Source organism: Mastomys coucha, unplaced genomic scaffold (assembly GCF_008632895.1).
Source record: "Mastomys coucha isolate ucsf_1 unplaced genomic scaffold, UCSF_Mcou_1 pScaffold22, whole genome shotgun sequence".
In the NCBI taxonomy this organism is placed as follows: Eukaryota; Metazoa; Chordata; class Mammalia; order Rodentia; family Muridae; genus Mastomys; species Mastomys coucha.
In genome coordinates this window covers 9,200,846-9,228,345 of record NW_022196905.1, presented here as the reverse complement: position 1 = coordinate 9,228,345, position 27,500 = coordinate 9,200,846, and the positions used below count along the sequence as shown (strand labels likewise).

Here is a 27,500-nt window from a genome sequence, read left to right as displayed (position 1 = left end):
GTTCAATTCCCAACACCCACAATGGAAGCTCACAACTGCCTGTAACTCCAGATATGACACCCTCACACAGACATACATACATGCAGGCAAAACACCAATGCACATGAAACAAAAATAAAAAAAAATACAAAACTTTCAGTTATTAGCAGAAGCTCTTTTATAGGATGCTAACAACAAATAAAACAAGTGTTTCACTTAGTTTTCATAGAGCTAGACATATAAGAAGCATATAACTACTGTTATCACTGCCAGACTAGGTAGAAGATAATGTATAAAATTCTGGTGATTTGAAAAGACTAATTATTGGTACTAACCTACATACAATTTACTTTGTGTGTATGCGCTCAACATTTCCACTGTTTTTGTCATGGTTTGAGACAGGGTTTTGCCACGTGGCCCAACTCTGCCTTAGCCTCCCAAGTGCTAGGATTACAGGTAGGAGCCACCACATACATTCCATTTCCTTCTTTAAAACAGCTTACTATGACATATGGATCCTTAAGGGATGAGAGATTCTGAAGGCTACATAGAGTCTTTCTTTTAGCTCTTTTTTTCCCCCCTCTCATTTAAATGGCCAGTTGGGTGTTAGCAGCCAATGTTCTAGGAAAAGACATGGAATCAGTCCCACCTGCCCTAGGATTTAGGGGCCTACTATCATAATTCTTTAAAAGTTGTTTAAGGTTATACAGTTGCAAATTCCCCCGTGTGTTTAATTTTTATACTTAAGATGCAAATAAAATGTTATTAAAAAAATCTTCCACATTACTGGATGAAAACACTACATTTTATAATAATAAAATATAACTATCAAATGGAAACCAATAAGAAATGGAAAATAAATAGCATTCACTACAATAATATAAATGGCAGCAAATAGTGTAAGGATTCACAACATTTCCATTATAAACTGCATCTGCCAGGGTTCCAACATTGTTGAAAGATTCATTGGTGTAGCACTTATACACAGTGTCAGCTTGGAATATATTTACTAATATATTTCTAATTAAGTTTCACTGAGAGAGCAGGGGAAGGTAAGGAGAGAGTATGAATGAATGAATCCAGACTATCGCCAATTTTGGATTAGCTCAGCAACCTGATAAGGAACCACCTGCATAAATCCACATGCCTGCTTTGTCCCTGCCACCAATGGCCTTCCAAGCTATTGCCTTTTACACCTGTGGCACCTCCTCCTCTTGTTGCATGGCCCACCAAGGCTCTATCTCCTTGTTAGGGCAGCCTGTCAACATGCCAGGAAAGGGCCCAGCAGTCTGGGCCTCCATCCGACTTCTCCCTTCTCCCATCTCCTCAAACAGGTAGTTCTTAAAGGCTTGAGCTACTCACACCCTCGGAATTTGGAACTAGAATAATCATTAATATTATTTAGTGAAACAGAGTTTCATTTGAAAATGTATTTTGATTTCTAAATTTCACAACTTGATTGAGTACAGAACTTTAACATGATCCAGAAATTACACTCCTGGGTGTATATACAAAAGAAGTGAAATGGTGTTTCAAATAGATGTCTACACATAAATGTTCACACTGGTCAAAAAGCAAAAATAAGACCTGTCAATCAAGGGTGAAGCACTGACTAAGCTAAGAGCACTGGCTGCTTTTGCAAAAATCCCAAGTTCGATTCCCAGTACCCACATGGCAGCTCACAGCTGTCTGTAACTCTAGTTGCCCTCTTCTAGCCTCCATGGGCACCAGATACACACACACATGGTACACAAACATAGTCAAAACTCCCATACATATAACCAAAAATTAATTATAAAAATCTGTCCATTATAGACAGATAAACAGAGTATGAACACACATACACTAGAATACTACTTCACTACACAAAGCATGAAGGACCAGAACCTGCCAAGCACAAACCAACTGCAAAGACTATGTTAAAAACAAGAGACAGGCATAGAAGGAGAAACTGCTCAGTTCCATTATATGAAACATCTAGAAAAAAGTAAATTCAGAAACAAAATGGAAAAGAGTTCTCAGGGGCTTGGGAAGGAATAAATAGAGTTATTGTTTAAAAGAGTACAGAATTTCTGCTTTGGTGGCAAAAACTTTTGTATATGGTGGCAACAACCACACAACACTATGACTGCCTTAAATACTAGAGACCTGTTGTGTACAGGTCCATATATTTTCAAATGGTTAATTTTAGATCATGTGGATTTTTATCTGTAAAAAACTTGAGTATAGCCTGTATATTCAAGTATACAGAAAAGGTAGGTAGAGCAGTATTTCCCAGTTTTTTTTTTTTTTTTAAAAGATCTGGTGGATGCTGTGTAGGCCGAGGCAGGCAGGAAGACTGAGTTCAAGGCTAGCTTGGGCTGTGTAGTAAAATTCTATGAAGAAAAAGAAAGAAGGCAGAGGAAGAGAAGAGGAAATGATAGGGAAAGAGACAGAAATCAAGAGCTAAAAAGCTGAAAACCCATGCTCAGGCAGTGACTCTGCTTTTCCTAATTTTATTTTGCATTGCGTGTATGTGCATGCACATGTGCACACACAAAAGCACACGCCTGCTCTGTAGAGGTCAAAAGGACAACTCCGTGGAGTTAGCCCTTCCTTCCCGCCTTTCCGTGGGTTCTGGGGATCCAATGCAGGTTGTCAGGCTTGTTCTGTAAGCACTGTTCTGCAACCACTGAACTACCTTATTGAAGCTAAGGTCATTGTAAAGGAATCATTTCCCCTATGCGAGCCTGAGCTGCAACATGAAGACTAAGCTGTGCTTACCTCTAAGGAGGTACACCAACATCTCTAACCAACCAGGAAAGAGATACCATTAAAGTACGTAAGTTGGAATGTATGAGGGCCCCAAAGAAAAAATGACAGTTTAATGCTTTTGCTTTCTAACATACTATCTTGTGTTTCATATACTAACTAGTTTTTAATCTGAGTATGGTTTGTTTGTTTGTTTGTTTATTTTTGCACTGGAGGAGGCTTGTTACAGTCCAAGATGATTTTTGGAACGTATCAAGTTGGGTCAGTTTTAGCCTGAATCTGCAGCAGAGACCTAGTCAGGATAAAATTCTGTCTTGTGAATAAGGGATATGATAATCCCCAAAGGGATTTTAAAATCAATTTGTCGTCTATAACCCTCACTATAGCTGGAGATGGCTAGTTCCAAGCGCACAGGTGATGTATGGGCTGGGGAGGAGAACTTGGGTTTCTTTTGGTTAGAACCCTTGCTAGATCAGTTCCGTGAATAGAAGAGGGAAAAAAATAAAAACATTATTTAGCTCCTTACATAAGGCTCCTTGTATTGGCTCCATATAGTAACATACACTCTATTCAGTACAATTAGCAAAAGCAATCTTCCTTTTATCAATGCAACAGAAGTAAAGCAGAAAGTCATTATCAGTCACCTTAAAATGACTAAGAAAATAATTCAGGACACACAGACACATACAAGACTTGTTAGGGTACTGGTAAACAGTCTAGCTACTCTGGTGTGGGGACAAGGGCTATGACAAGACCCTGGTGGCCTGAATTCTGCTCAGGACTTGCATTTGGTGATCCGTGGACCTTGAGCACCTGCTACATCTGTCCCTCATCAGCATGAGACATGTCAGCAACTACTTCCCCCAATGGTTTTGTTTGTTTGTTTATATTTTAAATGGAAGAACTTTTTCTCCCAAGTCTCCTAAGAGGCCCACTACTTCAAGTAAAATAAACCTAAGCTCATTCTTCTTGAACAGAAGTGGGGAATCCTGATAGAATCCCAGGACTGTCAGGAGCAGCTTAGTCGTCTCACAGAACAGTATAAAGCCCATTGGATCCCCACTGGATCACAACAGGCCCATCATCCCTATCTGACTAATTTCTGATGTCACTAAAATATGCATTTTCAAATATCCTATATAAGAAGCTTACTTCTGGTAAAGTTATATTATAAAATATAGTTTAAGGAAGCAGACAAGAAAAAGTTCAGGAAAGCCTCCTAATTCTAAATCATATTATTCTTTAAATAGTCACAAAGTTAAACCAGCTAATTGAGATAAATTTTTAACCTTCATTTTTTGGTAGGTTTTCATACCATAATTTACCTTTAATTTGCTGTGAGGGGTTTGAACTTAATTCTCAATTACTATTTTATAGGAGTAGCACTTTAAAGAAACACACATACGCATATGCACACATGCACAGAGTTCTTTTCCAATAGCTTATTGTGCTCTTGGATCTATGTAATCTTCCCTGGCAATCAGCATTAAATACCACTCTACCCTCTGCTCAGGAGCTAACTTGCTGTGCTAACCCATCTTTACAAACCTTGCTATATACTTTAATCCTTTCAAATGCAGCTATGACATAAAGTATTACAGACTTTTAAAAACCTGTTCTCTTGAAAAAAAAATTGTGGAGCATCAGTAACCAGATAGTATTCTCAAATTTCAGTGATCTAGTCCATGGAGCCAGCCCTATGCACAGCACTCTGCTTCACGCAGTACACGGCTTTAGCTGGCCAAATCTTTCTTTTTCCCCAATGAATCAGTAGAACAGTAAAGATCTTACTTTTTTTTAAGCAGTGGCATATCAATGAGGCACAGATGTGTATTCCAACTCTGCATGGATGAGCACACTGTTCAATAGTGCTGGCTCACACGGTATCAGGGTGAGTTATCACTTCCCATGAAGGCGCTCTTATCACCAGGGCCCAGAGAGGTGGCTGCAAATCACAGCCTTTTTATTTTCAAGGCAGTTTTGCTGAACATTCAGGCTTCAAAGATTCACACTTCCAAAACTCTATAAGAGTTTGTGAACGCTCAATTTGCCAAAACTGTTTACAGTGTAATTGGGCACCGTACCTGTGTCCATGAGATAGCGGAGGCGCTTCTCCACCAGCGCGGCACGGGTGTCAATTTGCTTCTGCTCATTCTCCAGTGCTGCCAATTCCCCTACAACATACTGACTGGTGTCTTTGAACCCTTTCTGTTAACGAGAACAAACAGGAAGGGGGAAAATCACTTGTAAGTTGCATTTCTCCTTTCTACAAACACTTAGTAAAGCACTTACCTAGAGAAGCAAACACATACTTAGACTCAACCTTAGCACCAAAATGCCACCCCCTCCCTGCATTTAGGAATCTTTCATATGCATCATGTATAACAAACTGTTGCAAAGACTGAACATTGCAGCTGATTAGTGCTATATTTATAAATCCATACCCAGAATTGTCAGATATAAAAAGTTAACAATTAGTTACGTGGCTTTTCCCCTTAGAATTCGGTTAGTAATTTAGGCATAAACAAAGACAGCAAGAATTTCTCCTTTGGAAACTATTAAATCTTTCATTCAAAAGTACAATATATAGAAGCAAGGTTATACTATGAAGTTGATCTTTAGAATCAGATTTCTTCTGTAGAAACAAAAGTAAAAAAGACTGACCCTTGTTTTTTTTTTTTGCTTTTGTGGGAATTATCTCATTATATATATATGTATATATATATATGTATATATGTATATATGTATATATGTGTGTGTGTGTGTGTGTGTGTGTGTGTGTGTGTGTGTAAGTAAATGATAAAAAGAGGCCGAGTATGGTTGCATATGCCTGAAATTCCATCACTCAGAAGGTAGAGAAGCAGGTGAACTGCTTATGTGTTCAGGCACAGCCTGATCTATGTAACAAGTTCCAGCCTAGCCTGGACTCCCTAGTGAGGCCCTATCTCAGAAATCAACAACTGAATGAGACAAAGTTTGCAATGCCTCCATATCTTCTTCTAGCTAGATCTTGTATATTACTGAGCTCAAGTGTTACTAGCCTTTAGGGGTATAAATTTTATCTAGGCAGATATCAAACCTTGCTACTTAGGATCTAATTCAACTAATTCACTGTTTAATATTCTCTTTAACCAAAATTATATTTGTAATTAAAAATTTACCTTCAGAGGTATCCATAATTTAAAAATGCTCCTATAAATTTTACTTGAAATACAAATTTTATTATGAAATACCAGTATAGCTTTTAAGTTTGAATTTTTATACTATAGGTATATATTTTATGGGCAGGGTTGTTACTTATGGTATTGCCACAACAAATAAACAAAAAAGCTCTCGTAACTCTTGTACCCTTTGAGATTCCTAGGTATTGAAACGATAGCTTAGTGGCTACTCGCCACAGCCGCGATCGCCAGTCTGTAAAGCACTATTCATTCAGAGACAGAAGTGGCAGAGGCCTGTCAGATGCTTTCCCAGAGCATCTGGTGCTGGAGGCACACTGGTGTTAAGAGAGCTGTGAGAAATTATATTCTTTAAGCAAGAAGCACAACCAAGAGTTACAGTTATAGATTCCCATGGTCAATTAATATGTTTAATTATACTTATAGTTTACACACTTTCTGAACTATTAAAAATCTGCATTTTTATTACCTTTACTTGTCAAACTGATTATGACAGTTGATAAATTTAAAGTTAAAATATTTTAGAAGACTGTCAGTCTGGCACTCTTATAGTCACTGAATACAACCTCACTACATGGTTTAAAGATTCATACAAAATGGACAGTCTCCATTTCAATGTGTTCTCTTGGTAAATGACAAATTTAAGAGTAACCTGGTGGATGTTTCCCATGTGCCTACTAGACAACACGGAGTTTTCTAAAGGACTTTTCTGTTTGTAGTCCCATCCGAAGGGATAAAACAAACAGTGCACTTTGCAGAGAGTGCAAACCAGAAAGCAGACATTAGGGACACTACACGTCATCACGCAGTACAGATTTCACAGTCAGGCCCCTCAGTTCTGCAGTGCTGAGGACCGGTCACCGGACCTCTTCAGTGGGAGTGCACACTGCACACAAATACTCTGAGGCTCACTAAGCGGCACCAAATGCTTTCAGGAACCACCAAGGGTATTTTTTATACTTAGACTTTTCTGGATCTCCTGAAGGTAATAAAACATTTTAGAGTCCTGAAATGCTACTGTTAACTTTGGGTTGCAGTTTAGATGATTTTAAAATTCCAAAAAAAGGATGAATTTTTTTAACAGTGAAAACATTCAAACTGTAGATAATACACAAGTAACACCATTACAGAGAGCCACACTTCTTTCTAGACAAAAATTCAAGTTAAAACTTGTTCTCCTTGCTTCTGTCCCGCAGCTGTCCATCAAAAGCAGCTTTCTCCCCGCGGTCTATCAAATATTTCCCTCACAAATCAATTTTACACATGATCAGCCCATACCCCTACTGAGCTGAACCTCCCCGTTAATTAAGTGAAGAAATTACCATATATATTATATTAATGCAAACATCATTCAGCTAGTAATTCACGGCTGATCTGGATAATGGAAAGGTTGAACACCCATTAACCCAAGCCAACAAAATGGGTTGGCTGAGAAATTCTAGCAGGTCTCATGTGACTTCTCCCTCTGACTGCAGCCCTGCGGTATCTGCTATTGTAATAATTAAAATCCTCCCGGTAGATCAATACTGGAATCTCTTTATGGGAAGTGCCCTGATGGAAATGTCTCAAGGAAGCTGGGGCTCTGGAACTCTGAAAAATTCATTTTTTTTTATCTGACAATTATCACCACTCTGCAGACTAATTCAGCAGCCTACCCCTCTCACACTGCTTTGAATGCGCTGGAGATTGACATCTTAAAAAACCTAACATCTCATTTTAACAAATAAAGGCACTATTTCCACATACAGTTTGGAATTATCAGCAATCATGAAACCACACAAAAAATTAATATACATTAAGTACTTCATCCTCTGATGGCTTCCTCTGAGTTTCAGTTATCGCTGCCTTCTCCTCATTTCCTCTCTTTGTATCTTCCTGTATTGATCTCTGTCTTTTCATCTCTTAAAAAAAGGGGAGAGGCATGTAAAATTATTATAAAGCTTGATATTTATATATTGAAATGTGGCTTTACATTATCAGCATTTCTACATTTAATACATATACACCTACAGTTAAATACTGTTACATCATGAGACAGTTCTAAAAGCGCTCCTACCTGGTCTGTTCTCAACATACTGACTGAAAGACTGGAGCTGAGTCTTTCTGACTGTAGAATCCTTGTTGAACACAACAGGGTTTCTGAAACGTTCTGTTGCTTTTTGTAATCGTTCAGTCCGGAGATCTTCCACGACATTCTAAAAGCAAAAGAATAGATGGCACAGTCGTCCTGAATATGGGATTGCATGCCAGGCAGGTAACGTTTACCAACTGAAGATGCTGCTGACTTTTCTAAGCTAGTTGGAAGCAACTTAAAGCATTGTAAATTGCTCAGCAGCTGGTTCTATGGCCAGTCAGCAAAAACTTTGGGATACAGTTTAAATCCTCCATGACTTCAATGTCAGATACTACATGCTCTTGTGTCTTCTGCTGGTGATAAAAGCATCATGAGAAGCCATGTTACCTCCTATGCCCCCCACGACTCTACCCCATCAGTTTGTAGTCCTATACAGACTTATATGACAAGAGGAAATAGCTTCCAATTTTATGCCCACTCAGATAACCTCTAATTCTGGGCGAGGGCTAAAAGGTAGGATTATAATACTACCCCCACTGAACTGAATTTCATCAGCTATAACTTTCCAAAGCCCGATTTGTAAGTAAGCCCTTTACAGCCAAGGAAACTACAATTATCTTTTCTGGGAGCTTCCTATGTTAATACTGGTAACAAATTCAAATGGTTCTATCAACAAGAAATATCCCAGCAGACTGAGCCACTGCAATGTGTGGAAGCTGCAGATACCGAGGGGCTGTGTACCAAACAAATATTTCATTTTATACCTAATCTTTTATTATTTTTATTAAGTGTTTTGAAAGTAAATAGGGAAAGGCTAAGATGCATGACTAATAGCTAAGCCTGCTGAATGCTGAAACTGGTTATCAAAAGCTACCAAGACTTTGGCCTTCCTCTGCATTGAGACAATCAGTAATGAGGGAGCCCTCCAATGGCCTATTCTCTAGCCTCAAGGAGGCCTGGGATACAGAATCCTCAAGGGAAGGTAACAGTTTATCCTTTTCCACAAACACAGAATGCCTCATTTATAAATGTGTAAACTGCATTTTATTAAAAAAAATAAAAACCCAAATCAATGCTGAAAGCTGCAAGGAGCAGATGGGCGCTGCACGCTCCTTCTAAACACCATTTTCAAAACCTCCACTAAAAAGAGCCACACGAACGCAATCTGTTTAAAGTCTATGTCCTGTTGGAATAACTTTAGAAATTACTACAAAAGAGCCTTTCACAAAACAAAATCAGTTTCATATATGTAGATAACTAACTTATGAAAATGAAACAATTGTTTAAATTTTTCAAAGTTATCTGATGTATTTATCATTAGGATCAACCTCATATCCTAACTAGGTAATTAGAATACAAATACTTTTGGCTTTAACTTCTTAAAAAGTATTATTTTTTTTTACTGTTATTTTAATGATTATCCAATAGTTTAAAACTTAAGTCATTACTAATATAAACAAACATGGCTAAAAATTTCTAGGGCTGGCAACATGCTAAAATATCAGTGTGATTAACCAGCAAATCCCATCTTAAGAAACCTTTTCTGACTAGGAACTTCTGCCACCTTACAAATGTATTCCTCTAAACCCACTAATTCAGTTAGCCTTTTCAATCCATTGTATTATTCTTAGGCAAGCTTCATTCTGCATTAAATCCAGTGCAGAAAGCTAAATTGAACGAAAAAAAAAAAAAAAAAAAAAAAAAAAAAAAAAAAAAAAAAAAAAAAAAACCAACCCACCAACCCAGCCCTAGCCCCAGCCCCAGCCCAGGCTTTCTTTTATTCAGAGATAGAGAAGGAAAAGTCTGCCTCTGCCACACTTTCATCACCAATTACAGACATGAGGAACAGGGAGCAATGAGGGCCATTGTTTTGGGGCTTCAAAGCTGCTCTGTCAGGGGGAGGAAATCCTTTCAGTCAGCAGGGCAATCCCCACAGTCCGCAGGTGGGTGAAAAGTTACACAGGACTGCTGTCCCCAAAGCTGGAGAAATGCTAATGACAGAATGTGAGGAAGGGAGGTGGGAGGTGTGGGTGAGTGAGGACAATGCTACAGCCTGTAATAACAACAGAGACACGCGCGCACACGAGCACACACACACACACATATTGGTCTAGGATGCTACAGCAGATAAGAGCAACAATGGCGCACACATACATACATATACACGTGCGTGCATACATACACGTACATGCACACACTCTCGCACACACACATACGCACACACGTACTCTTGCACACACATACACGCACACAATACACACTCCCACGCACGCACACACTCGCACACACATACACGCACACAATACACACGCACATACACACTTACACGCGCGCGTGCACACACTCGTGCGCACACACATACATACATGCATACGCACACACACACATATACACACGCGCTTGAGCGCTATTTGGTCTAGGATGCTACAGCAGATAAGAGCAACAATGGCGCACACTTGATTCACAGGCTTTACATGCTATTCTTGATCACATTGCCATCGTCAGGTATGATGGATTCTTAGAAACAGCACTAACTGGTATTCATCTACTTGGGTAAAAGATTTACAGAGACAGAGAACATTCTAGAATTCTCATGGAAATATTCCTCTGAGCAAAATCTGAGTTCAACAACAGCTCCTATGCATTTCTAGTGCTTGAAGCTGCTAAGTCAGTCGGGATTTACCTTTTCTCCTTGCTCTGAGGTATCAGTCACAGCTTTCTGTGCAGCACTGGAGAGGGAGTTTGCCACCTGTGGCTGGGTTTCTAAGAGCTTCTTCAGCCTCAAGTCCACCAACTTACTATTCTGCTCTGTTGAACAAGCAAATATCGTGAACGACAGGTAAGAGGCCTGAGATATACAGGCTACCAATTTTAAGTGACATCATAAGAGTAACATGAAACTTCAAAAGACACTGGGGCTAAGACAACACACAGACTAGACGCACAGAGAGCTCTTTTCCTATAGATTTCACCCTTAAAAATCAAGATTAATCCCTTAAAAAACATGGTCAACATGCCTAAAGATAATGAAGTTATGCTTAGGCAATATTCATTAGGATTACCTGAAAAACAGAAATATGTGGTACACATATACAAAATTTATACATTGTACATAATAATACAACAAACTAGACACTTAAGAGATGCTTTGTTTCTTTGTTTTTTAAGATGGATCTTCCCCTAAACTCCTGGCTAGCTTGAAACTTACTATATAGAAAAGGCTGGACCTGAGTTTGCAGTGATCCTCCTGTCTCTGTCTTTCAGGTGCTGGAGATTACAGGTGTACACAACTAATAAACCTTGACACTTGAATTCAAATTATATTATCCTTACCATTTCAATGATTCTAGTATGTTAAATTTACACATGCAGCAGCATCTTGAAATATGTTATTAACATGATCTCAGTAACATATATACTGTCAGAATCCAGTGTTTAAGTGTGTACATATATATCCAGCATCAAAGTAGTATATGCTTGCAATTACTTTCTACTTAAACAGCAGAAATATAATAAAAATTATCTTGATTTTTAGAATGTATTAAATATAGATAGAAATGGAAAGCTACCAAACTATGGTTATAACTTTTCCAAGAAACAATTTCAAATTATCTTGCCAGGTATATTAATTTCTAATGTAAAGTCATTACAAATAAGTAGAAACAAATATTTCTACTTTAAAACTCACACAAAGTGGTGTTTTTTAATAAAATGGTTGTAAAAGACATGCCAACTTTTGGTGAATGGTATTTTTCACAAAGATTAATAACTTTTCTAATTATAATACTCTTAATAAATGTCATTATCATTACTTCCATGCAAATTTTTCAGTTTGTACTGCCAGGCTTCTTTTTTAAACAATATCAGATGAACTATGGTCAAACCAAGATAAAGATTGAACAACTTATTATTAAAACATTATGACTTTTATATACACATTGATAAAGGAATTTTGGAGAAAATAAAGCAGGATAAAAATCATACTATTTTCTGTGTGCCTTCAGATTTCAGCTGCACTCCTATTTTTTATTATCATAAAGCACAGCTATGGATTGGGAAGCCTGTGTCTGCACAAGCCTACATATACTGGCATGCTGAATGGCTACACTGACTGTGGGGAAGTTGGTAATCCCAGCGGGTAGGAGGCTGACTCGGGAGGATTACCAGTTCCAGGGTAGACTAGGGTACCGCAGTGAGTTCCAGACCAGCCTGAGTTACAGCAAGAGTCACCTCAAACTAAGCAAGACATCAAACAGGAGACGGGGCGTGCTTTTCTTTTCAGCAGTGAAATCTCTTAATTTTTACTTTTTATGTATTTTTTTATGTGTATGTTTGTGGACATGTGTGGATTTGCCTGTATGTATGTACATGTATGCATGTGTCAAATACTAATACTGGATGTTTTATATTTTTGAGACTGGCTCTTTCAGTCAGTAAACCTGGCACTCACCCTCTGGGCTAGCCTGGCTGGCTGGCAAGCTTCATTGACCTGCCTGTCTCCTGACTTCAGGGCTGGGATTACAGAAGGGGGATTTTTTTTTTTTTTTTTACCTGGGTGTTAAAGATCTGAATTTAAGCACATTCTCGAATAAAACACCTCCCCATCTCTGAGAGAATTTTTTATTTTTTCCCTCAAGTATAAGAATCAAGCTAGCCAGGATTAAAATTAGCCAGTTTTTCTTAAAAAAATAAAATAAAATCCTACAAAAGTTGTAACAGCTAATTTCTCTACATTACCCAAAACATGGCTAATTTTCCTATCATTCCAGTCTATTTTACATAAGGACATACACATTGATTATCTTACTGATTTTATAATTCCATAATCAGAAGTCTATCTTCAAGTCTTCAATAGTAAAAGGATATTAAGAATTCTCTTCCCACTCTCCTCCCTCTTCCCCTTGCTCAGTTTCTAAGGAAGAATTTGTAGTAACTATAAAGGGAGGGCAGGCAGACAGCAACACAAATATGTTCCTAAAGAGAAGCTGAAGATAAATTCTACTGTCTTTAAGAAAGAACCAGAAGCTGGAGAGATGGCTTAGCAGTTAAGAACACTGGCTGCTCTTCTGAAAGCCCAGGTTCGATTCCAAGCACCCACATGGAGGCACAAAACTGGCTGTAATTGCAATTCCCGGAATCTGATGCCTCCAAAAGCACCAAGCAAATACTTTACCTGCAAGAAGAGCACCTGTAAACATAAAAATAAAATAAAATAAAATAAAAAATTAAAAATAAAAAAAGGCTTATTAGAAACAAACTAAAAGGTGGTTTTAGTTTTGAGCTAAACATTTAAAATGCTTTCCCTAAATATTAGGATTTTCTTGAACAGCATGTCTTAATACTGAGTCCGGAGGGAGGTGTTGACAAAGGCCATGGGTTTTTCTCAACTGTTGCTGTGCTTAAGAGGACCTGGGACAGTTGTTTTCAGGAGAAGCAGCAGCTGGAGGTGGGGGAGGTGGTGGAGACAAAGCAGGTCAGACTGCATGGAGGAGGGAGGCTGCATCCCTCCCTGCATCTTCATCAGGGAAGGACACTCATGTGACTCATGTTACTCCTTATCCAGGGTTTTTACTGCCTGAGAATTCACCTCGAGAGCCGTTTCTGAAGCACTCGGGTATATGAAGCTCTGGATTGCTACCTGCTGCTACTTATGGAGGTGAGGCACACAGAATGCACACCAAAAGCATGCTAATATCTTAAAAGATGAATTGCAGTGTGACAAACTGACCTGGCAGAAGGAGTGACATTCATCTAATCGTAGTCTATACAAGGAGTTTTCAGAGTACCCTACTCTAACCAATTGTTCAGCATATGTAAAAGAGTAATAATGTCGAACTCAAGCAAGAAAACTGCAAAATAACTCAGTAAGACTAGAGAAAGGTCTCCCAGTATAGCCCAGGTTGGCCTCAAAACTACTATACAGTTCAGGCTGGCCTGGAACTTACTCATTTTCCTCCCGTCTCAGCCCTATACACCAATATACCCAGTACTGCCATTAGTAATTCTAAACAAGTGAGTCTGAGCTATGGGTTGAGATTTGATCTGAATTACTCCATAGTTATTCCACATGTAGTATACAGTAGCACATCAAAACACTGAAGCAGAGAGGAGGCCACTCATGGAATGCCCCTAAACTGAAACAGAGTGATTACTAGTAATATAAGAACTTAAGTCATAATTTACTATACAAATGTTAAGCTATTTGAACATACAAATGATAACAAAATAACATGAACATTTATGGAAGGTGGAGTTGACTAAATCATTAGTGAGGGCATAAGACGTAAAAAGAGTATAAAAATAAACTATTATTGATGATGTAAAAATAAAGTTTGCCATGCATTAGGACACAAAACATTGATAATTTGAAATTACCGGGAGTATCAAGGTCACTTTCTACATTAGTAAGTTCATCTCCACCTCCTACAACAAAGCCTTCAGGAATCTCCTCGTTAGTATCTATCTCAATATTATCATTTTCATCTGTAAGAACATGTAGCAATGTTAGTATATCATTCATATTTTATACCCTTTGTCCTCAATTCCAAAGAAGAAAAATGAATATTTCAATGACAGTTACTCTGAAGTCTGACAAGGATGAAGTAAGCTAAGAACTTAGTTGTAAGTGACTTTCCCACTAGTGGATTAACAGTTATATTTTACATTCTATGTCAAAGCTCAATTATCACATCAAAGCAGATGCAGAGGTTTGGACAATTTGCAACCCACTGTCTCTGAATCACTGAACTCATTATCATTAAGTCCTTGTGTTTTACTGTATAATCTACTAATAATCACTAATACAATAATATATGGAAATAAAATTGACTTACTGAAAAACCTCTGAAACTCTGATTTTCATTTTTATCACTTATTAGATATGGTTGCATAAGCACATCCTGTTTGTTTTGGGCTTCTCAAGTAGCCACCAAAAATGCTACTGACAGTTAACATTAAACAGGCTCCCATCTACTGTACGAGACAGTTAGAAGAAGAAAACAAAGAAAAAGGCCTGAGAAGAGCCTCTTCCTGGTGCAGTGGCAAGGCAGGTACAGGCATTGCTGTTGCTTTTAGGGCAGAATCTCAAGCACATAGGGCTCCATTACCCAGCACAATCAGCTGGCAGCTCCTGCTCATCAATTACTCCCAGCACAGCTATTTTGCTTGTTTCCTGAAGGTGAAAACTTTAACTTCACAGTCCTCATTCTCCAAATAATTCTGTAGCTTAGCAAATACTCCCAAGTACTAAAAAGGTAGTCAAACACTTCTGTGGTAATCGGTGCCAGAGACATTAACTATTATTAATGGCTTGCTAGCTGCATTTGGCTGCTGTCAATCAACCGCCATTGATTATTACTAACCACAATTAATCTAGAGTCAAAGTACAAAATGCAGCATTCATTCTTTTACTCAAAAACAGAACAAACCATATCAGTGGTTCTCAACCTGTGGGTTGCGACCCAATTGGGATATATCAGTTATCTACATTATGATTTGTAACAGTAGCAAAATTATAGTTATAAGATAGTAACAAAATAATTTTATGGTGGTGTGGGGGTCAACCATAATATGAAGAAGGAACTGTATTAGAGGTCCCAGCTACTTAACTTGCAAAACATGGTGCTGGACACTGAAGAGATAGTACGTTTTTACGAGACATTTATTTTACTCAGAACAAACCCATTCAAGTAATTATAATACCATGTAGGATGTGAGTTATGTGGTAAAAACACTGTACAGAGCAATTCAAAAGATAAAAAGATTTCTCTTTGCCAATGACACCAGGATTTCTTTCTTGGAAGTACTAAATTTAAGTTAGGTCACTGAGAGGAGTAGGCTCTGTTCAGAGAACGCTGCCAAGTCCAGTTTGCTAGGTATAACTTAAAGGGAAATAACAGAAGGCGAGGCCTGAAGGGAAGAACTGGAGAGAGCCCAGGGGGCGGGATGGGGAGCTTAAACGCTAGTTGATGGGAATGGAGAGATATCAGTGCGCTAGCAAGATCATAGTGTTTGCCAAGAGTATGTATATTTTAGCCAAAATATCTACTTGTAACCAATTGTAAAGGTGTTGTAGTTCACAGGCAACCATGGTGGCCCCTTAGGTCCTTTACATATTAGACAGCATCAATATGCCTCTTAAGTGCGGTTCTTGAGTATACTACGTTCATATCCTTCTGTGAGAGAGACAGGAAGCACTGCATGGACCATAGTCGGAGTACAATCTGCAGGCAGTGGCATCACTGGTGCCACTGCTGACCTAGCTGTTGGGAGCTGTAGAGACTAGAAAAGCTGCAGCTGGGAAATCTAGGTGTTAGGACCTCTGTGACTTGAAGAAGCAGAAGAGAGCATAATGTAGAGAAGCTATAACAGGATTCAAACCTGATTGGATACTAGGGTATAGGGAAGGCGTTTGGCGAGGAAAACAGTTCACTCAACCTTAGACAATGGTTTTGCTGTGGGAAGTGGCAAAGAACAGAAATGCGGTGGGATATGGGTACTTGGGAGTTGCCAAGTCCTGTCTCATGTTAAACAGGTGCCAGATGTGTTCTCTCCAAATGAACTTTAAATTTTTTTCAGCAGTTACAACATACTTCCCAACAGGTGGGAAACTTTAATGCATTCTAATAGAACTCAAGTACATGTTTATGTGTATGTGTGCACACATGTGTGTGTGTACTGAGAGACACTATGTCTATATCTATGTATCTACACACATATTGATTGATACAGTTGTCTTCGTGGCTAATCATGGAAAATCTGACAGGCGAGCACGGCAGAGCCAGTGGTAGAGATCCACTGCATAAGCGAGAGAGGCCAGGAGGGTCTGTGCTCTGTGTGCAGGAGAAATGAGTTTCAGCCATGCAACAGAGTGTAAAGATAAGTGCTGGCTGGCACAGCAATACAACCACTCTTATACACTTTCTTCACAGGTAAATGAAATCAGGATATCTGGTGATAACATAAGAGGAATATCTACAATGCCAAGAAAAGAAACCCAGGCTGTCATTAAAAATATACTCAGAAAAATAGAAGATTCAGAAAGAAGTTTCTCATTTAACCTTTCTTCCTTTCTTCTTCTTCTTTTTTTTTTTTTTTAATTCTCAACCAGGGTCTCCGTAAAATTCAGAACTTTCAAAGTTCTACAGAGACCAAACAGAAGACAGAATGTAGTAATGTTCACAAATCACCAAGTGGTCATGGTGTCCACCCATGAATTGGTAAAGAAATCTTCATACAGTCAACAGAACAGTACAGAACCACAGAAACAAGAGAATCCCGTCATTTCTCACTGTGGATGGAAATGGGATCAGCATGGCACGTGGAACAAGCCAGCCTGACGGTCAAGCACTATTGCTCAGCCATACACTTCATACAGACTGGAGATGACCAGATGGGAGAGAGTAGCTGCAGCCTTGCCCTACTCTTCCATTCATAGCAGGGCAGTGGTGGCGCACACCTTTGATCCCAGCACTTGGGAGGCAGAGGCAGGCAGACTTCTGAGTTCAAGGGCAGACTGGTCTACAGAGTGAGTTCCAGGACAGGCAGGGCTACAGAGAGAAACCCTGTCTCGAAAAGCCAAAAAAAAAAAAAAAAAAAAAAAAAAAAAATCAAAAACAAAAAAAACAACTCTTCCAGTCACTCTGTTTTTGACTGTCACGTGATTGTCAAGTCCAGGCCTCTGCTTTCCCCGACTGTAGAAAGAGCTCCCAGTCATGGGCTGCAACCCTGACAAGGTTTCTTGGTCTAGCCTAATCTTGATATACACTGCCAAGTGAGGTTGTATTTTCTATTTTTTAAAATTTCTCATCTGAGGAGAGGGATGATAGCCTTCAACAATTTATTTATTCCACATGTGTGTGTGTGCCTGTGTGTGTTAGTTACAATGACTGAACCTAGGGCCTGATTGGTGCTAGACAAATACTTTACCACTGAACTACATCTGAAGCCCTCAACTTGGGTTGTATCACAAAGACAGCACCAACTGCATAGGCAGGCAGTGCATCCTATGCCACTAACTACAACGTTTTCTTAGCATCCTTAACACTGACAAACAGTAAGCTTTTCTATAAGGAACCAATTTAAAACAATCATAGCAGTAAGTTCTAGTTTACTTTGCAGAAACTTACTATTGAACTGGCAAGACTCTTCCTTAGCTCCAGCTCTCTAGGTTTTATTTAAGCCCTTATTTACCTATTCTTGAGGGTAATAATACTCTAAGGTTAACTAAGGACAAGTACCTAACACTTTTATTACATAATTTTATTAGATAAACAGATTACATATCTTTGAATTTACTTTGAAGTAAAAAGCTCACAGGCCTCTTGAATGCACTCCTAGTAAAAATGCAGCTTTAAATTAGGGATGACCAAACTGAGTACTGAGAGGCAAAAAATTCTTTATTTTATATGGCCCTTGTCTCAACACTGAGCTTAGAGTAATCTTCAAATACTGAAGATGACTGTCTCAGAGTCAGGACAACAGAATCAACCTAAAGGGAACTGATATGGAACATAGTAATGATCCTTACATATTGGGATCTAGAGTCCCATGTGGCCTAGGCCTGACGCTCTACCTCCTGATGCTGGGGTTAAAAGTATACACCACCACACCTTGGCAAAACTACTTCACAAAATCTTATCACATTTTATGTGTGTGCATGGTGGGGGTAGGGGGATGATTGTGCCATAGCCCACATGTGGAAGTCATAGGCCAAAGTGTAAAACTTGATTCTTTACTTACACTATGCATGTGGAAGGAAGGACTGAATTTAGGTGAGCAGGTATGGTGGAAAGTGCTTTCACTAGCTGAGCCATCTCGCCAGCACAAAAATATCACTCAAAAGATCTCATTGAAGGGGAATGTCCTGGAGCTGTTGGAGGCTTAATGGCAAAATGCATGCTTAGCATGCACAAGACCTCAGGTTCCATCTCCAGTACAAAACCAGAGCACATTTGCCATGGAAGAGCTCACCACTAGCAAAGCCTACAGTCTAGACACTAAGGACTGGACTGTATCTCACCTACTCTCCCAGCCACAAGGCATCAAGGGATAGCGCAACCTAAACAGTGTAATCTCTTCTTCCTCCCTCTCCTCCCCCCACCCACCCTACATCTTGTCTTCTTTTTGAAACAGGGTCTGGCTATACAGCCAAGGCCAGACTCCAGCTTGAAATCATCCCTGCCTCAGCCAGGATTACAGACTTATGCTCATATGTCCAAGCTGAAGAATGATGCTTGCATTAAAAATTAAGGCACAAGTTAACCTGGAAAAAATGACATTTATCTTCTGATTTATTATACTTTTCTTGGCTTAGGGAAACAAACAAACCACCCATATCAATATGCTAGAAAGTTTATGGTTCTATGTAACATTTTGAAGTAAAAATAAGAAGCCCTAAAAGGTCTGTTGAAGATTTCTGGTTCTCTGTAGAATGTGCTACAAGATTCTTTAGCTCACCTCCAGATGCCTTTGACCTTTCTTTCAACTTTTCTGCAGCCATTTCACCATAGCTGGGAAGTTCTGACATCTTCACTCCGCATCGAGCTTCTGCTATTAGCTGACGAGCCCTCTCTCTCAGCTGCCGACGTCTCTCTTCATCTTGCTGCTAAGATATATTGAACAGTTGCCAACTCAGTAATTGACAGAAATGCAATTTCATTTTCAATCTGATCATCGTGATAGTAACTGGTTGCAGCATGGTGCTTGGCCCACATTATAAACAGGGTGCTTCGCATCAGCTGGATGTCACACCAGCTTTAAAAGACATCTCAGAATCAGTTCTTTAAAACATTTACAAATCATTGTATTAAAATGTCCATCACAAATTTAAATTAAAGAATGTTTGGCAACACAAACTATTAAAGAAAAGACAGAAATTGTTAATAAAAACAGACTTGGAAAAGAAATTCCCAATAATCAGAATAGAATTGTGATTAATAATTTATTTCTTAGGAATAAAATTTAACTTGCTATTTTTTAATAAAGATACTAAGCACTGTCTAAAAGATGCCTTGATACTATAAAAATACAGCAATCCAACTTAGATCAAATACAGGAAAGGTATTTTTCCATAGAGTAAGAGTGAAGAGAATAGGTCAGTTAACAGTTGTAACTTAAAAAATGCCAACAATAACAGAATTTATTTTTTTTTTGCTACATTTCCTCCAGAAGCACAATAAGGAAAAAAAGCCAACAATGTCTAATAAAGTTTTGAATTTAAAATTACTAAAACCTGTAACAAATAGGTAGATAGTTGTTGACTACCTAAGAGAGGCTATTTAAGAAGTGTAAGCAGGGGTTCAAGAGATGGCTCAGCCATTAAGAGAAAACCCTAAGCTTCTAAGAGGACTAGGACTTGAGATCTGATTCTAGTACCCACTTGAAAAGCCAGGTGTGATCTCCCCATACAACTGCAGCCCCAGCAGTGTGGGGCATGGAGACAGGAGCATTGCTGGCACTTGCTAGCTCAAGTTCCAAGGTGGAGAATGATGGAGGAAGACATCTAAAACCTTCTGTGAACTTTGCACGCACACACACACTCTCACACTCACACACACACATGTGCATGCACGCACGCGAAAGAGAGAGAGAAAGAGAGAGAGAGAGGGAGAGAGGGAGAGGGAGATTGGTAAGCTTGAATGTTTATAAAACCATGGTAAATCCTACAATAAGCTGGCTCCAGTATTTTGGTAGGTCTCTCTTCCCTAACACCTTCTAACCTCCATAAAACATGTCCACACTAAGTATTGAATAGCTGTGGCTTGGAATATATCATCAACTCTTCCTGGACCATAGTTCTCATATCATTTAACGTCTATTGATTCTTCAAGATCCAGCCTAATCCACTCAGCCTCCTCTGACATCCCACTCTCTTCCCTGGTGGAACCACCGGGCTGAGCCTCTGGGTGTTCCCATGTTGACTCTATTGAGTGCATTAGCTGAGGTTGGGAGAGAGATCCACTGGATGGTGCCATTCATGCCCTAGGAGGTCCTGGACTACGGACTGAAGAAAAGGAGCTGAGTAGCATGGGTGCATTCATTGGTCTCTTTGCCCTGGGGCTGTCATGTGACCAGCTACTTGGGGTTCCTGTTGTCTGGACTTTCCCATGTGATGTGATAAAACTATACTTCATCTGTGAACTAAAATAAAGCCTTTCTCCTTTGAGTTGCTCTTAGCAGAGTATTTTACACAACAGGAAAAAAGACCAAAAGGAAACCAAACTAAGACCAAAACTAAGACACATGTAAATATATATATATATGTATATATGTATATATACATATATATATATATTTTTTTTTTTTTTCAGAGACAGGGTTTCTCTGTGTAGCCCCGGCTGTCCTGGAACTCACTCTGTAGACCAGGCTGGCCTCGAACTCAGAAATCCGCCTGCCTCTGCCTTCCAAGTGCTGGGACTAAAGGCGTGCGCCACCACCGCCCGGCCGTAAATATTTTTTAAAGCAATATTTCTTTATAGCTTTTGAAACAACAGTTTTGGCTTGGGGTGGGGCAGACAAAAGGTGTCACGGCTTTTGTGTTGCACCTGCAGGAGTGGAACTGACAGATCGATGTGGTCTGGTTATGGCAACTGCTGCCAGTAAGACAAGGAGGAGGGACAACACAGCAATACAGACCAGAAGGCCGACCCAGGGAAGCATACCCCAAAGCAGCGACTTAGGAACCACTAAAGGTGGCTTGGGATGTTGGCTCCTTTATGCTGTTTGCTTTTATATGCATGCTTTCTAAAGTTTAGGAGAATGAGAGATTAATCTAGCAGCAGTGAAATATAGGTTAACAAAGAACTGGAAGACATGAATTAGCAGGTTATGAAGACATGAATTAGCAGGTTTATGAGCTGCCCAACAAATCTATAGGTTCTAATAAGAACATTCAGGAAGAGGAAGTGCTACAAGGAATTGGAAAAAGATGCAAGGAATGAATTTATGTTCTAATTTTTGGTTAGAGCTATGGACAGAAGGATAGTATAACTTAGATAAAATGGAATGGGAACTCCAACTGTGGACTTATAATAAACATAGGAAACTAACAGAAGCCAGCGTCTGGGCTAAGAGAGAGGGGGTTGAAGGCAACAGGATGTCTGAGTGCGTTCTAGTGGTGGTCTGAGGCTATGGTGTGAGGGAAAGCCAGGCCCACAGTGCTGAAGGATGACTACATGGAAACCTCAAGAGGAATAAGGAGGCCACTGAGTGAAACATGGAGAACACCTAAGGGGATGTGGCAGAAGAAGGGAGCAAGAACATCAATTGATCATGAGAATCAAAGCGGAAGAGGCTTTCAAGAAAAGGCACTCAAGAAGCAGAAGCAGAGGCAGGGGGACTTCTGTGAGTTCAAGGCCAGTCAGGGCTAAATAAAGAAACCCATCTTAAAGACAAATAAACAAAACAACCTATTACCGAGAAAGTCAGAAGTTATTCAGAAAATTTGAGAGGTGCAATCAGGCTTGTTAGAAGAAGCAGGGAAGAAGCAGAGAGGTGCAACTCAAATCTGGGGACTTTAAAAGTCATCTTTTTCAAGGTAGCTAAACAAACAAACTAAAAACCCAAGAGATTTTGGCATCATCAAAATCAATAAGACTAGCTTAATAGGTGTGTCAGGTAGGCCTGCGGGCACACTCTCAAGTTCTTGGTAGGCAAAATGGCACACTTCCAACTATAGAAAACAACAGTTAGTACAATGAATTGAATCAATGAAATCACTGAAGTCAATGAATAAATGAAAACTGGAGTTCAATATGATGGTAGAACGTTAAGTATCGTAACTCGCAAAAACTGTGAGCACAGTAAAAAGACACATAAAGAGAACGTGTGTAATCCAGAGGTTGGGCTTCTCATCACTAATACTAGGTCACCCACACATCATCTTTGTTTTGATATGAAGCATATTGTGTACACATTACTTACAATGTTCTATCCCAAGTGCTAGAGAGAATCCACTAAGTGTTTATAATTTCCATTTTCTCCATAGACAAAGGGGACAGGGGAACAGAATAAACAACACAGCCGGAAAGCAGCACCCAAATCAACCTCCACAACCACACAATTACATATTATCTTAGACATATCAAGGGGAGAGACTGTTGAGTGACTCAGAAAAATGTGAATCTGAACACAGGGCTGACAAGGGCTGTGGCAACATTATCCCGAGCATACAGGAAGGGGACAGGGACAATTGTTACAGTGGAGTCTTCAGAGCTCAGCATGTGCAGGGTAGCTATTTGAGGATGCTTACAGCTACAGTTGGAAGTACTTGGGAGGCAGAGGCAGGAGGATTCTGGATTTGAGCTGAGCTTGGATTATACAGCAAGACTCTCCCATGAAACAAGAACAGCCTGAGCGGAATGTAACCGGAACACTCCTGTAGAGAACATGGTGTTAGCACAGCTGCAGGAGCCCCCGGAAGGTGACAGGATAGTGAGAAGCAAGAGAGCGCAGACACTCCAGAGATGGCTTCTAAGCCTCTGGAAACAAATGCATTTGTAATGTACAGGGTGAGAATGAAGACGTAAAGATCATATACAAAACAATCTTTCTCTTATTATTAGTCTTTCTGGACATAGATGAAGATGAGGTTTGATGGCATTTTAATTACTGTATTTCTTGACCTTTCATGTGCTAAGTACTTTATAGTCATTACTTCATTTAATTCTTATACCCCACCCCTTTTAACTAGTAACAACAGACTTCAAGTCCAAATGCCGCACAGCAAAACATCCAACAATTCAACCCATGTCTGTCTGACTCCATGACTCTTCCTCTTAACTATTAAATTATCTGATCCCCCAAAATGTCAAGTTAAAAACAGATGCCACAGCTCATACTTATATAATCCCAGAATTTGGGAGATGGATGCAAGAGAATCAGGAATTAAAGGCAGCCTTAGTTAACATAAATTCTAGGCTAGCCTGGTCTACAATGGTACAAAAAACAGAATCAAGAGGCAGATGAGATGGCTCAAGGGGTAGACACTTGAGTTGGATCACTGTAACCAACAAGGTAGACGGAATGCTCCTCTTTCTGACTTAGTTGCCCTCTGACCTCCACAAGCATGTTGTGGCATGTGTACAACCCTCTCACTCCAATAAACACAGCCAAAAAAGAAAGAGAAAAACCAAAACAAAGCCCAAAAGATCAAGTTACATGACCAGCTGAGCAAGACACAGCCTTTACTAAGCCTGCATCCTTCAACTTAAGGAGAGTAGGAACATTAAGAAAACCATGATTTCATATGCTGAAGACAACAAGATTTAAGCCACTTTCATTGCATGAATAATAACTTCCTAGGGAGCTAAGATGATGATTCACACTGAGATGAAATAGTCGGTCATTCTAACTGTTTAAAATAAACAATGCTGCCGTTCCCAGTATAAATTGGAACCTATTTTCTTTCTCACAAGCTATAGCCTCCCAAAGCGTAGGCTGAGAGTTCACTAAGAGTGTGCACACTAAGGTAGGCAACCATTAATAAAAACAACTCTGAGCACTAATCGCCACACTTTAGCAATTTCTATGTAAATTGTTTATTTGTACTTATTTACCCTTCATTGTTCTCTGCACAATAGAAAAATGCAAATGAACAAGTCAGAATGCAGCTCTAATGGGACTCTCTGTTTATAACCATTAGCCCAGAGGTGTGCTGTAATTCAATTCTCAAGTAGCAAGATTTAGCCTCATTAACAGGCGGCAAGGGCAGGTTACAACTCATAAAACCCTACAGTAAACAAAGTTTATAGACACAGCGCAAAATCTTGAGCCTGATTGACAGAGTTCTAGTTCCCTATCAGATTGCCTTAATTTGCTTTTCTACTGATGTCCTTATGCCACAGAGACAATTTTGCCTGGACCCACAGCTCTCCAGTGGGATGGCCTATCTGTATTGTTTGTTTTCTCACCCGCAAGAACCAACTGAGAAAATAAAAGATAATTGTTAAAAGTCATGGGAATGTAGCTCAGTGGTAGAGAGGATTTGTCTGTTTGGGAAATGCTCTAGGTCCAATACCTAGCACCATGCCTCCCCATCCCCTCAAAAAGTCCTGAAGGAAAAAACTGCAATTGTATCAACTGAATGCATAAACAATTTTAGCTTAATTGAGAAGTCCTAAATTTCCAGTTTCTTTATGAGAAGATTCTTTCTAAGTAAAACTATTTCATTTATATGTAGGTTCCACTAGAAGTCAGACTATGGGAATTGGGGATATAACTCAGGTATTGACTGTTTACTTCCCATGCATGGGACCTGAGTTCAATACTTAGTACTACATACAGTCAGTTTGTTTGGCAATATTTTTGTTTTGGTTTTGGTTTTTTTGAGATAGGGTTTCTCTGTGTAGCCCTCGCTGTCCCAGAACTCATTCTGTAGACCAGGCTGGCCTCGAACTCAGAAAAAATCTACCTGTCTCTGCCTCCCAAGTGCTGGGATTAAAGGTGTGCGCCACCACTGACCGGCCCGTTTGGCAATATTTAAACAATAGATGATAACAAAATCTGAGAATTTTACCATATTTAATAAAAATGGCTACACTGTTCATGTCCAAAGACAACATGACCAGAGAGTAGGGCTAATAACCCCTTTATTAGTTTAGTTTAGTAAAGCATTCATTGCAAACTGCTCATGTAGGTTGGTAATATTTCTCATGATGCCTAAATCTAAGCACAGAAATGCACTTTTGTTATCTTTCTTTTTACTACTCTTCACACAAAATAAGACAAGGACTGATCTGTTGCCAAAGTGAATCATCGGTTTACTTGGGAAACTCTTGAGGGCCACCATCTTTAAAGGGAAGCCATTTGCCTCACTGCATAAACCCCCAAAAGCTGATAGTTACTGTTCTAAGACATTTGCCTTTTCTACAGAGTTAGAATGACTCAGGAGGCTGACCATGCCTTTCCAAAATGGCCGCACTACAGGTAGAGTAGACGAGAGCTCATTTTGGGAGGCCTCCCTACCCATGAATACAACAGCCTTTTGCAGAGACTCAGGCGTGGTTTTATGCCCTGCTTGTTTTGTCTTTGCTCTGCACAGTGCTGTGTGATAGCTACCTGCATCTTGACTGATAGAGACTGAACATCACTTAGATACACTGTTTAATATCATGCACTTTGCAAATGCCATAGTAGGAAATAAATTTAGTGTGGTCTTGAGATTTCAAAGCAATGATCTTACATAATCTCTGCTCCTAGTATTTTTTAAGACCCTGTTGTTATTATTGTGATAGTAATGTTCTTGTTCTTTACAAATCAGTTCAAGTTCCCCTTTGTGATACTCAGGAAGACAGGTGATGCGAACTAATTTGTTTATAGTCATTTAAAACCTGGGTCCCGATCTCGAATTAGAAAACCCTAGGAGAGAGGTGAATGTAGCACTGCCGTCTTCAAGGCAAGGCCAACGAGCCTGCACTTCAATGCAGCAGACAGAAAACATCACACACAAGCTGGGTCAGAGCTAATAACTTTGGACACAAGCTAAAAACATATTCCGCCTTTCCTTGCCTGTCTCGAGGCTGCGGCTGCCGTTTTCCTTATCACACTGAAATGGTCTATGATCTGCTACCGAGAGAGGCACTAGTAAAACTTGACGAGTTACGGACAAACTCTTCTAGAATAAGTAATGTAATTCCTTGTTTCCTTTCCATAAAAATGTATTGGTATGCAATTTTTATATTTCACAGTTCACCGACACCTAGGCGAGCTGTCTTCCAGTGCTCCAATGGTGCTGCTTTTAATTTTACCCTCCTTAGCTGTAGTAATTAAAGTGATCTGCAGTGGCACCCCAGCAGCTCCGACACAGCGACACCCCCCTAGCAGACTCTGCTTTTAGAGGGAAGGAAAAGACTAGTTTCATTTCACAGAGAACAAGAAAATCAAGCTTCCCCAGCCCTCCACCTTACCCAATTGTTCTCTCAGCTGCCTTCAGATCTTAAGAAACCAAATAAAAATGGCTACTATGGGGGGTCCTTTTCAGTCCTGCCGCAAATGTCACAGAATGACATTACTTTAGACCAAAAGTGTGCCATGGATTGGCGAAAGTGACTTAGAACATGAGAAACTGTCAGTGTAGTTTCTAAGGTCATTACCCACCCAAGGGTGTCTTTTACAACAGGTAATAGTTTTATTCAGACACTTGAAAAATATACATGAGCTTCTGCTTAAGAAATATGTGTCTATTCTATTCTCACGAAATAAGCTTTAAAAATCAAACAATAATTTGTATTCTTACTCCATCAAAAATTTTGTAACAGAACAATTCTCCCTACCCCACCGACAAAACCCAAAGTCTGAATCTTTATCTCCCTCAACAGCAGAAAACAGTGCTTGCTTGTATTGGACATTAATTAAACTAAATAAATTTTAATATAAAAAGTTTTATGTAGTGCTTCTCAAAATGGTCCTTAGGATTCCCTAATGTTATATTAAACTAATAAAAATAACTTGACTATTGCCTTTCATCAAGAGACAGGAAGCTAAGCTTTGTTATTAGCACCAAGCATGAACAAAAAAAA

The 27,500-nt window shown here is 39.4% G+C and overlaps 1 protein-coding gene across 20 annotated transcripts in view; it reads right to left on the bottom strand.

The window, feature by feature from the left end:
- Ehbp1 (EH domain binding protein 1) overlaps window positions 1-27,500 on the bottom strand; it is a 305,768-nt gene that overhangs the window by 39,243 nt on the left and 239,025 nt on the right. For 11 of the 20 annotated variants that reach the window (XM_031338017.1, XM_031338018.1, XM_031338016.1 and 8 more), the window contains 6 exons: window positions 19,441-19,588; window positions 14,359-14,466; window positions 10,667-10,791; window positions 7,966-8,104; window positions 7,704-7,810; window positions 4,815-4,938 (listed from right to left, as the gene is read on the bottom strand). In XM_031338017.1, coding sequence (XP_031193877.1) covers window positions 4,815-4,938; window positions 7,704-7,810; window positions 7,966-8,104; window positions 10,667-10,791; window positions 14,359-14,466; window positions 19,441-19,588 — 751 coding nt within the window. The remainder of the gene's footprint in view (window positions 1-4,814; window positions 4,939-7,703; window positions 7,811-7,965; window positions 8,105-10,666; window positions 10,792-14,358; window positions 14,467-19,440; window positions 19,589-27,500) is intronic. The other 9 variants (XM_031338021.1, XM_031338024.1, XM_031338029.1 and 6 more) reach the window with 4 other exon arrangements.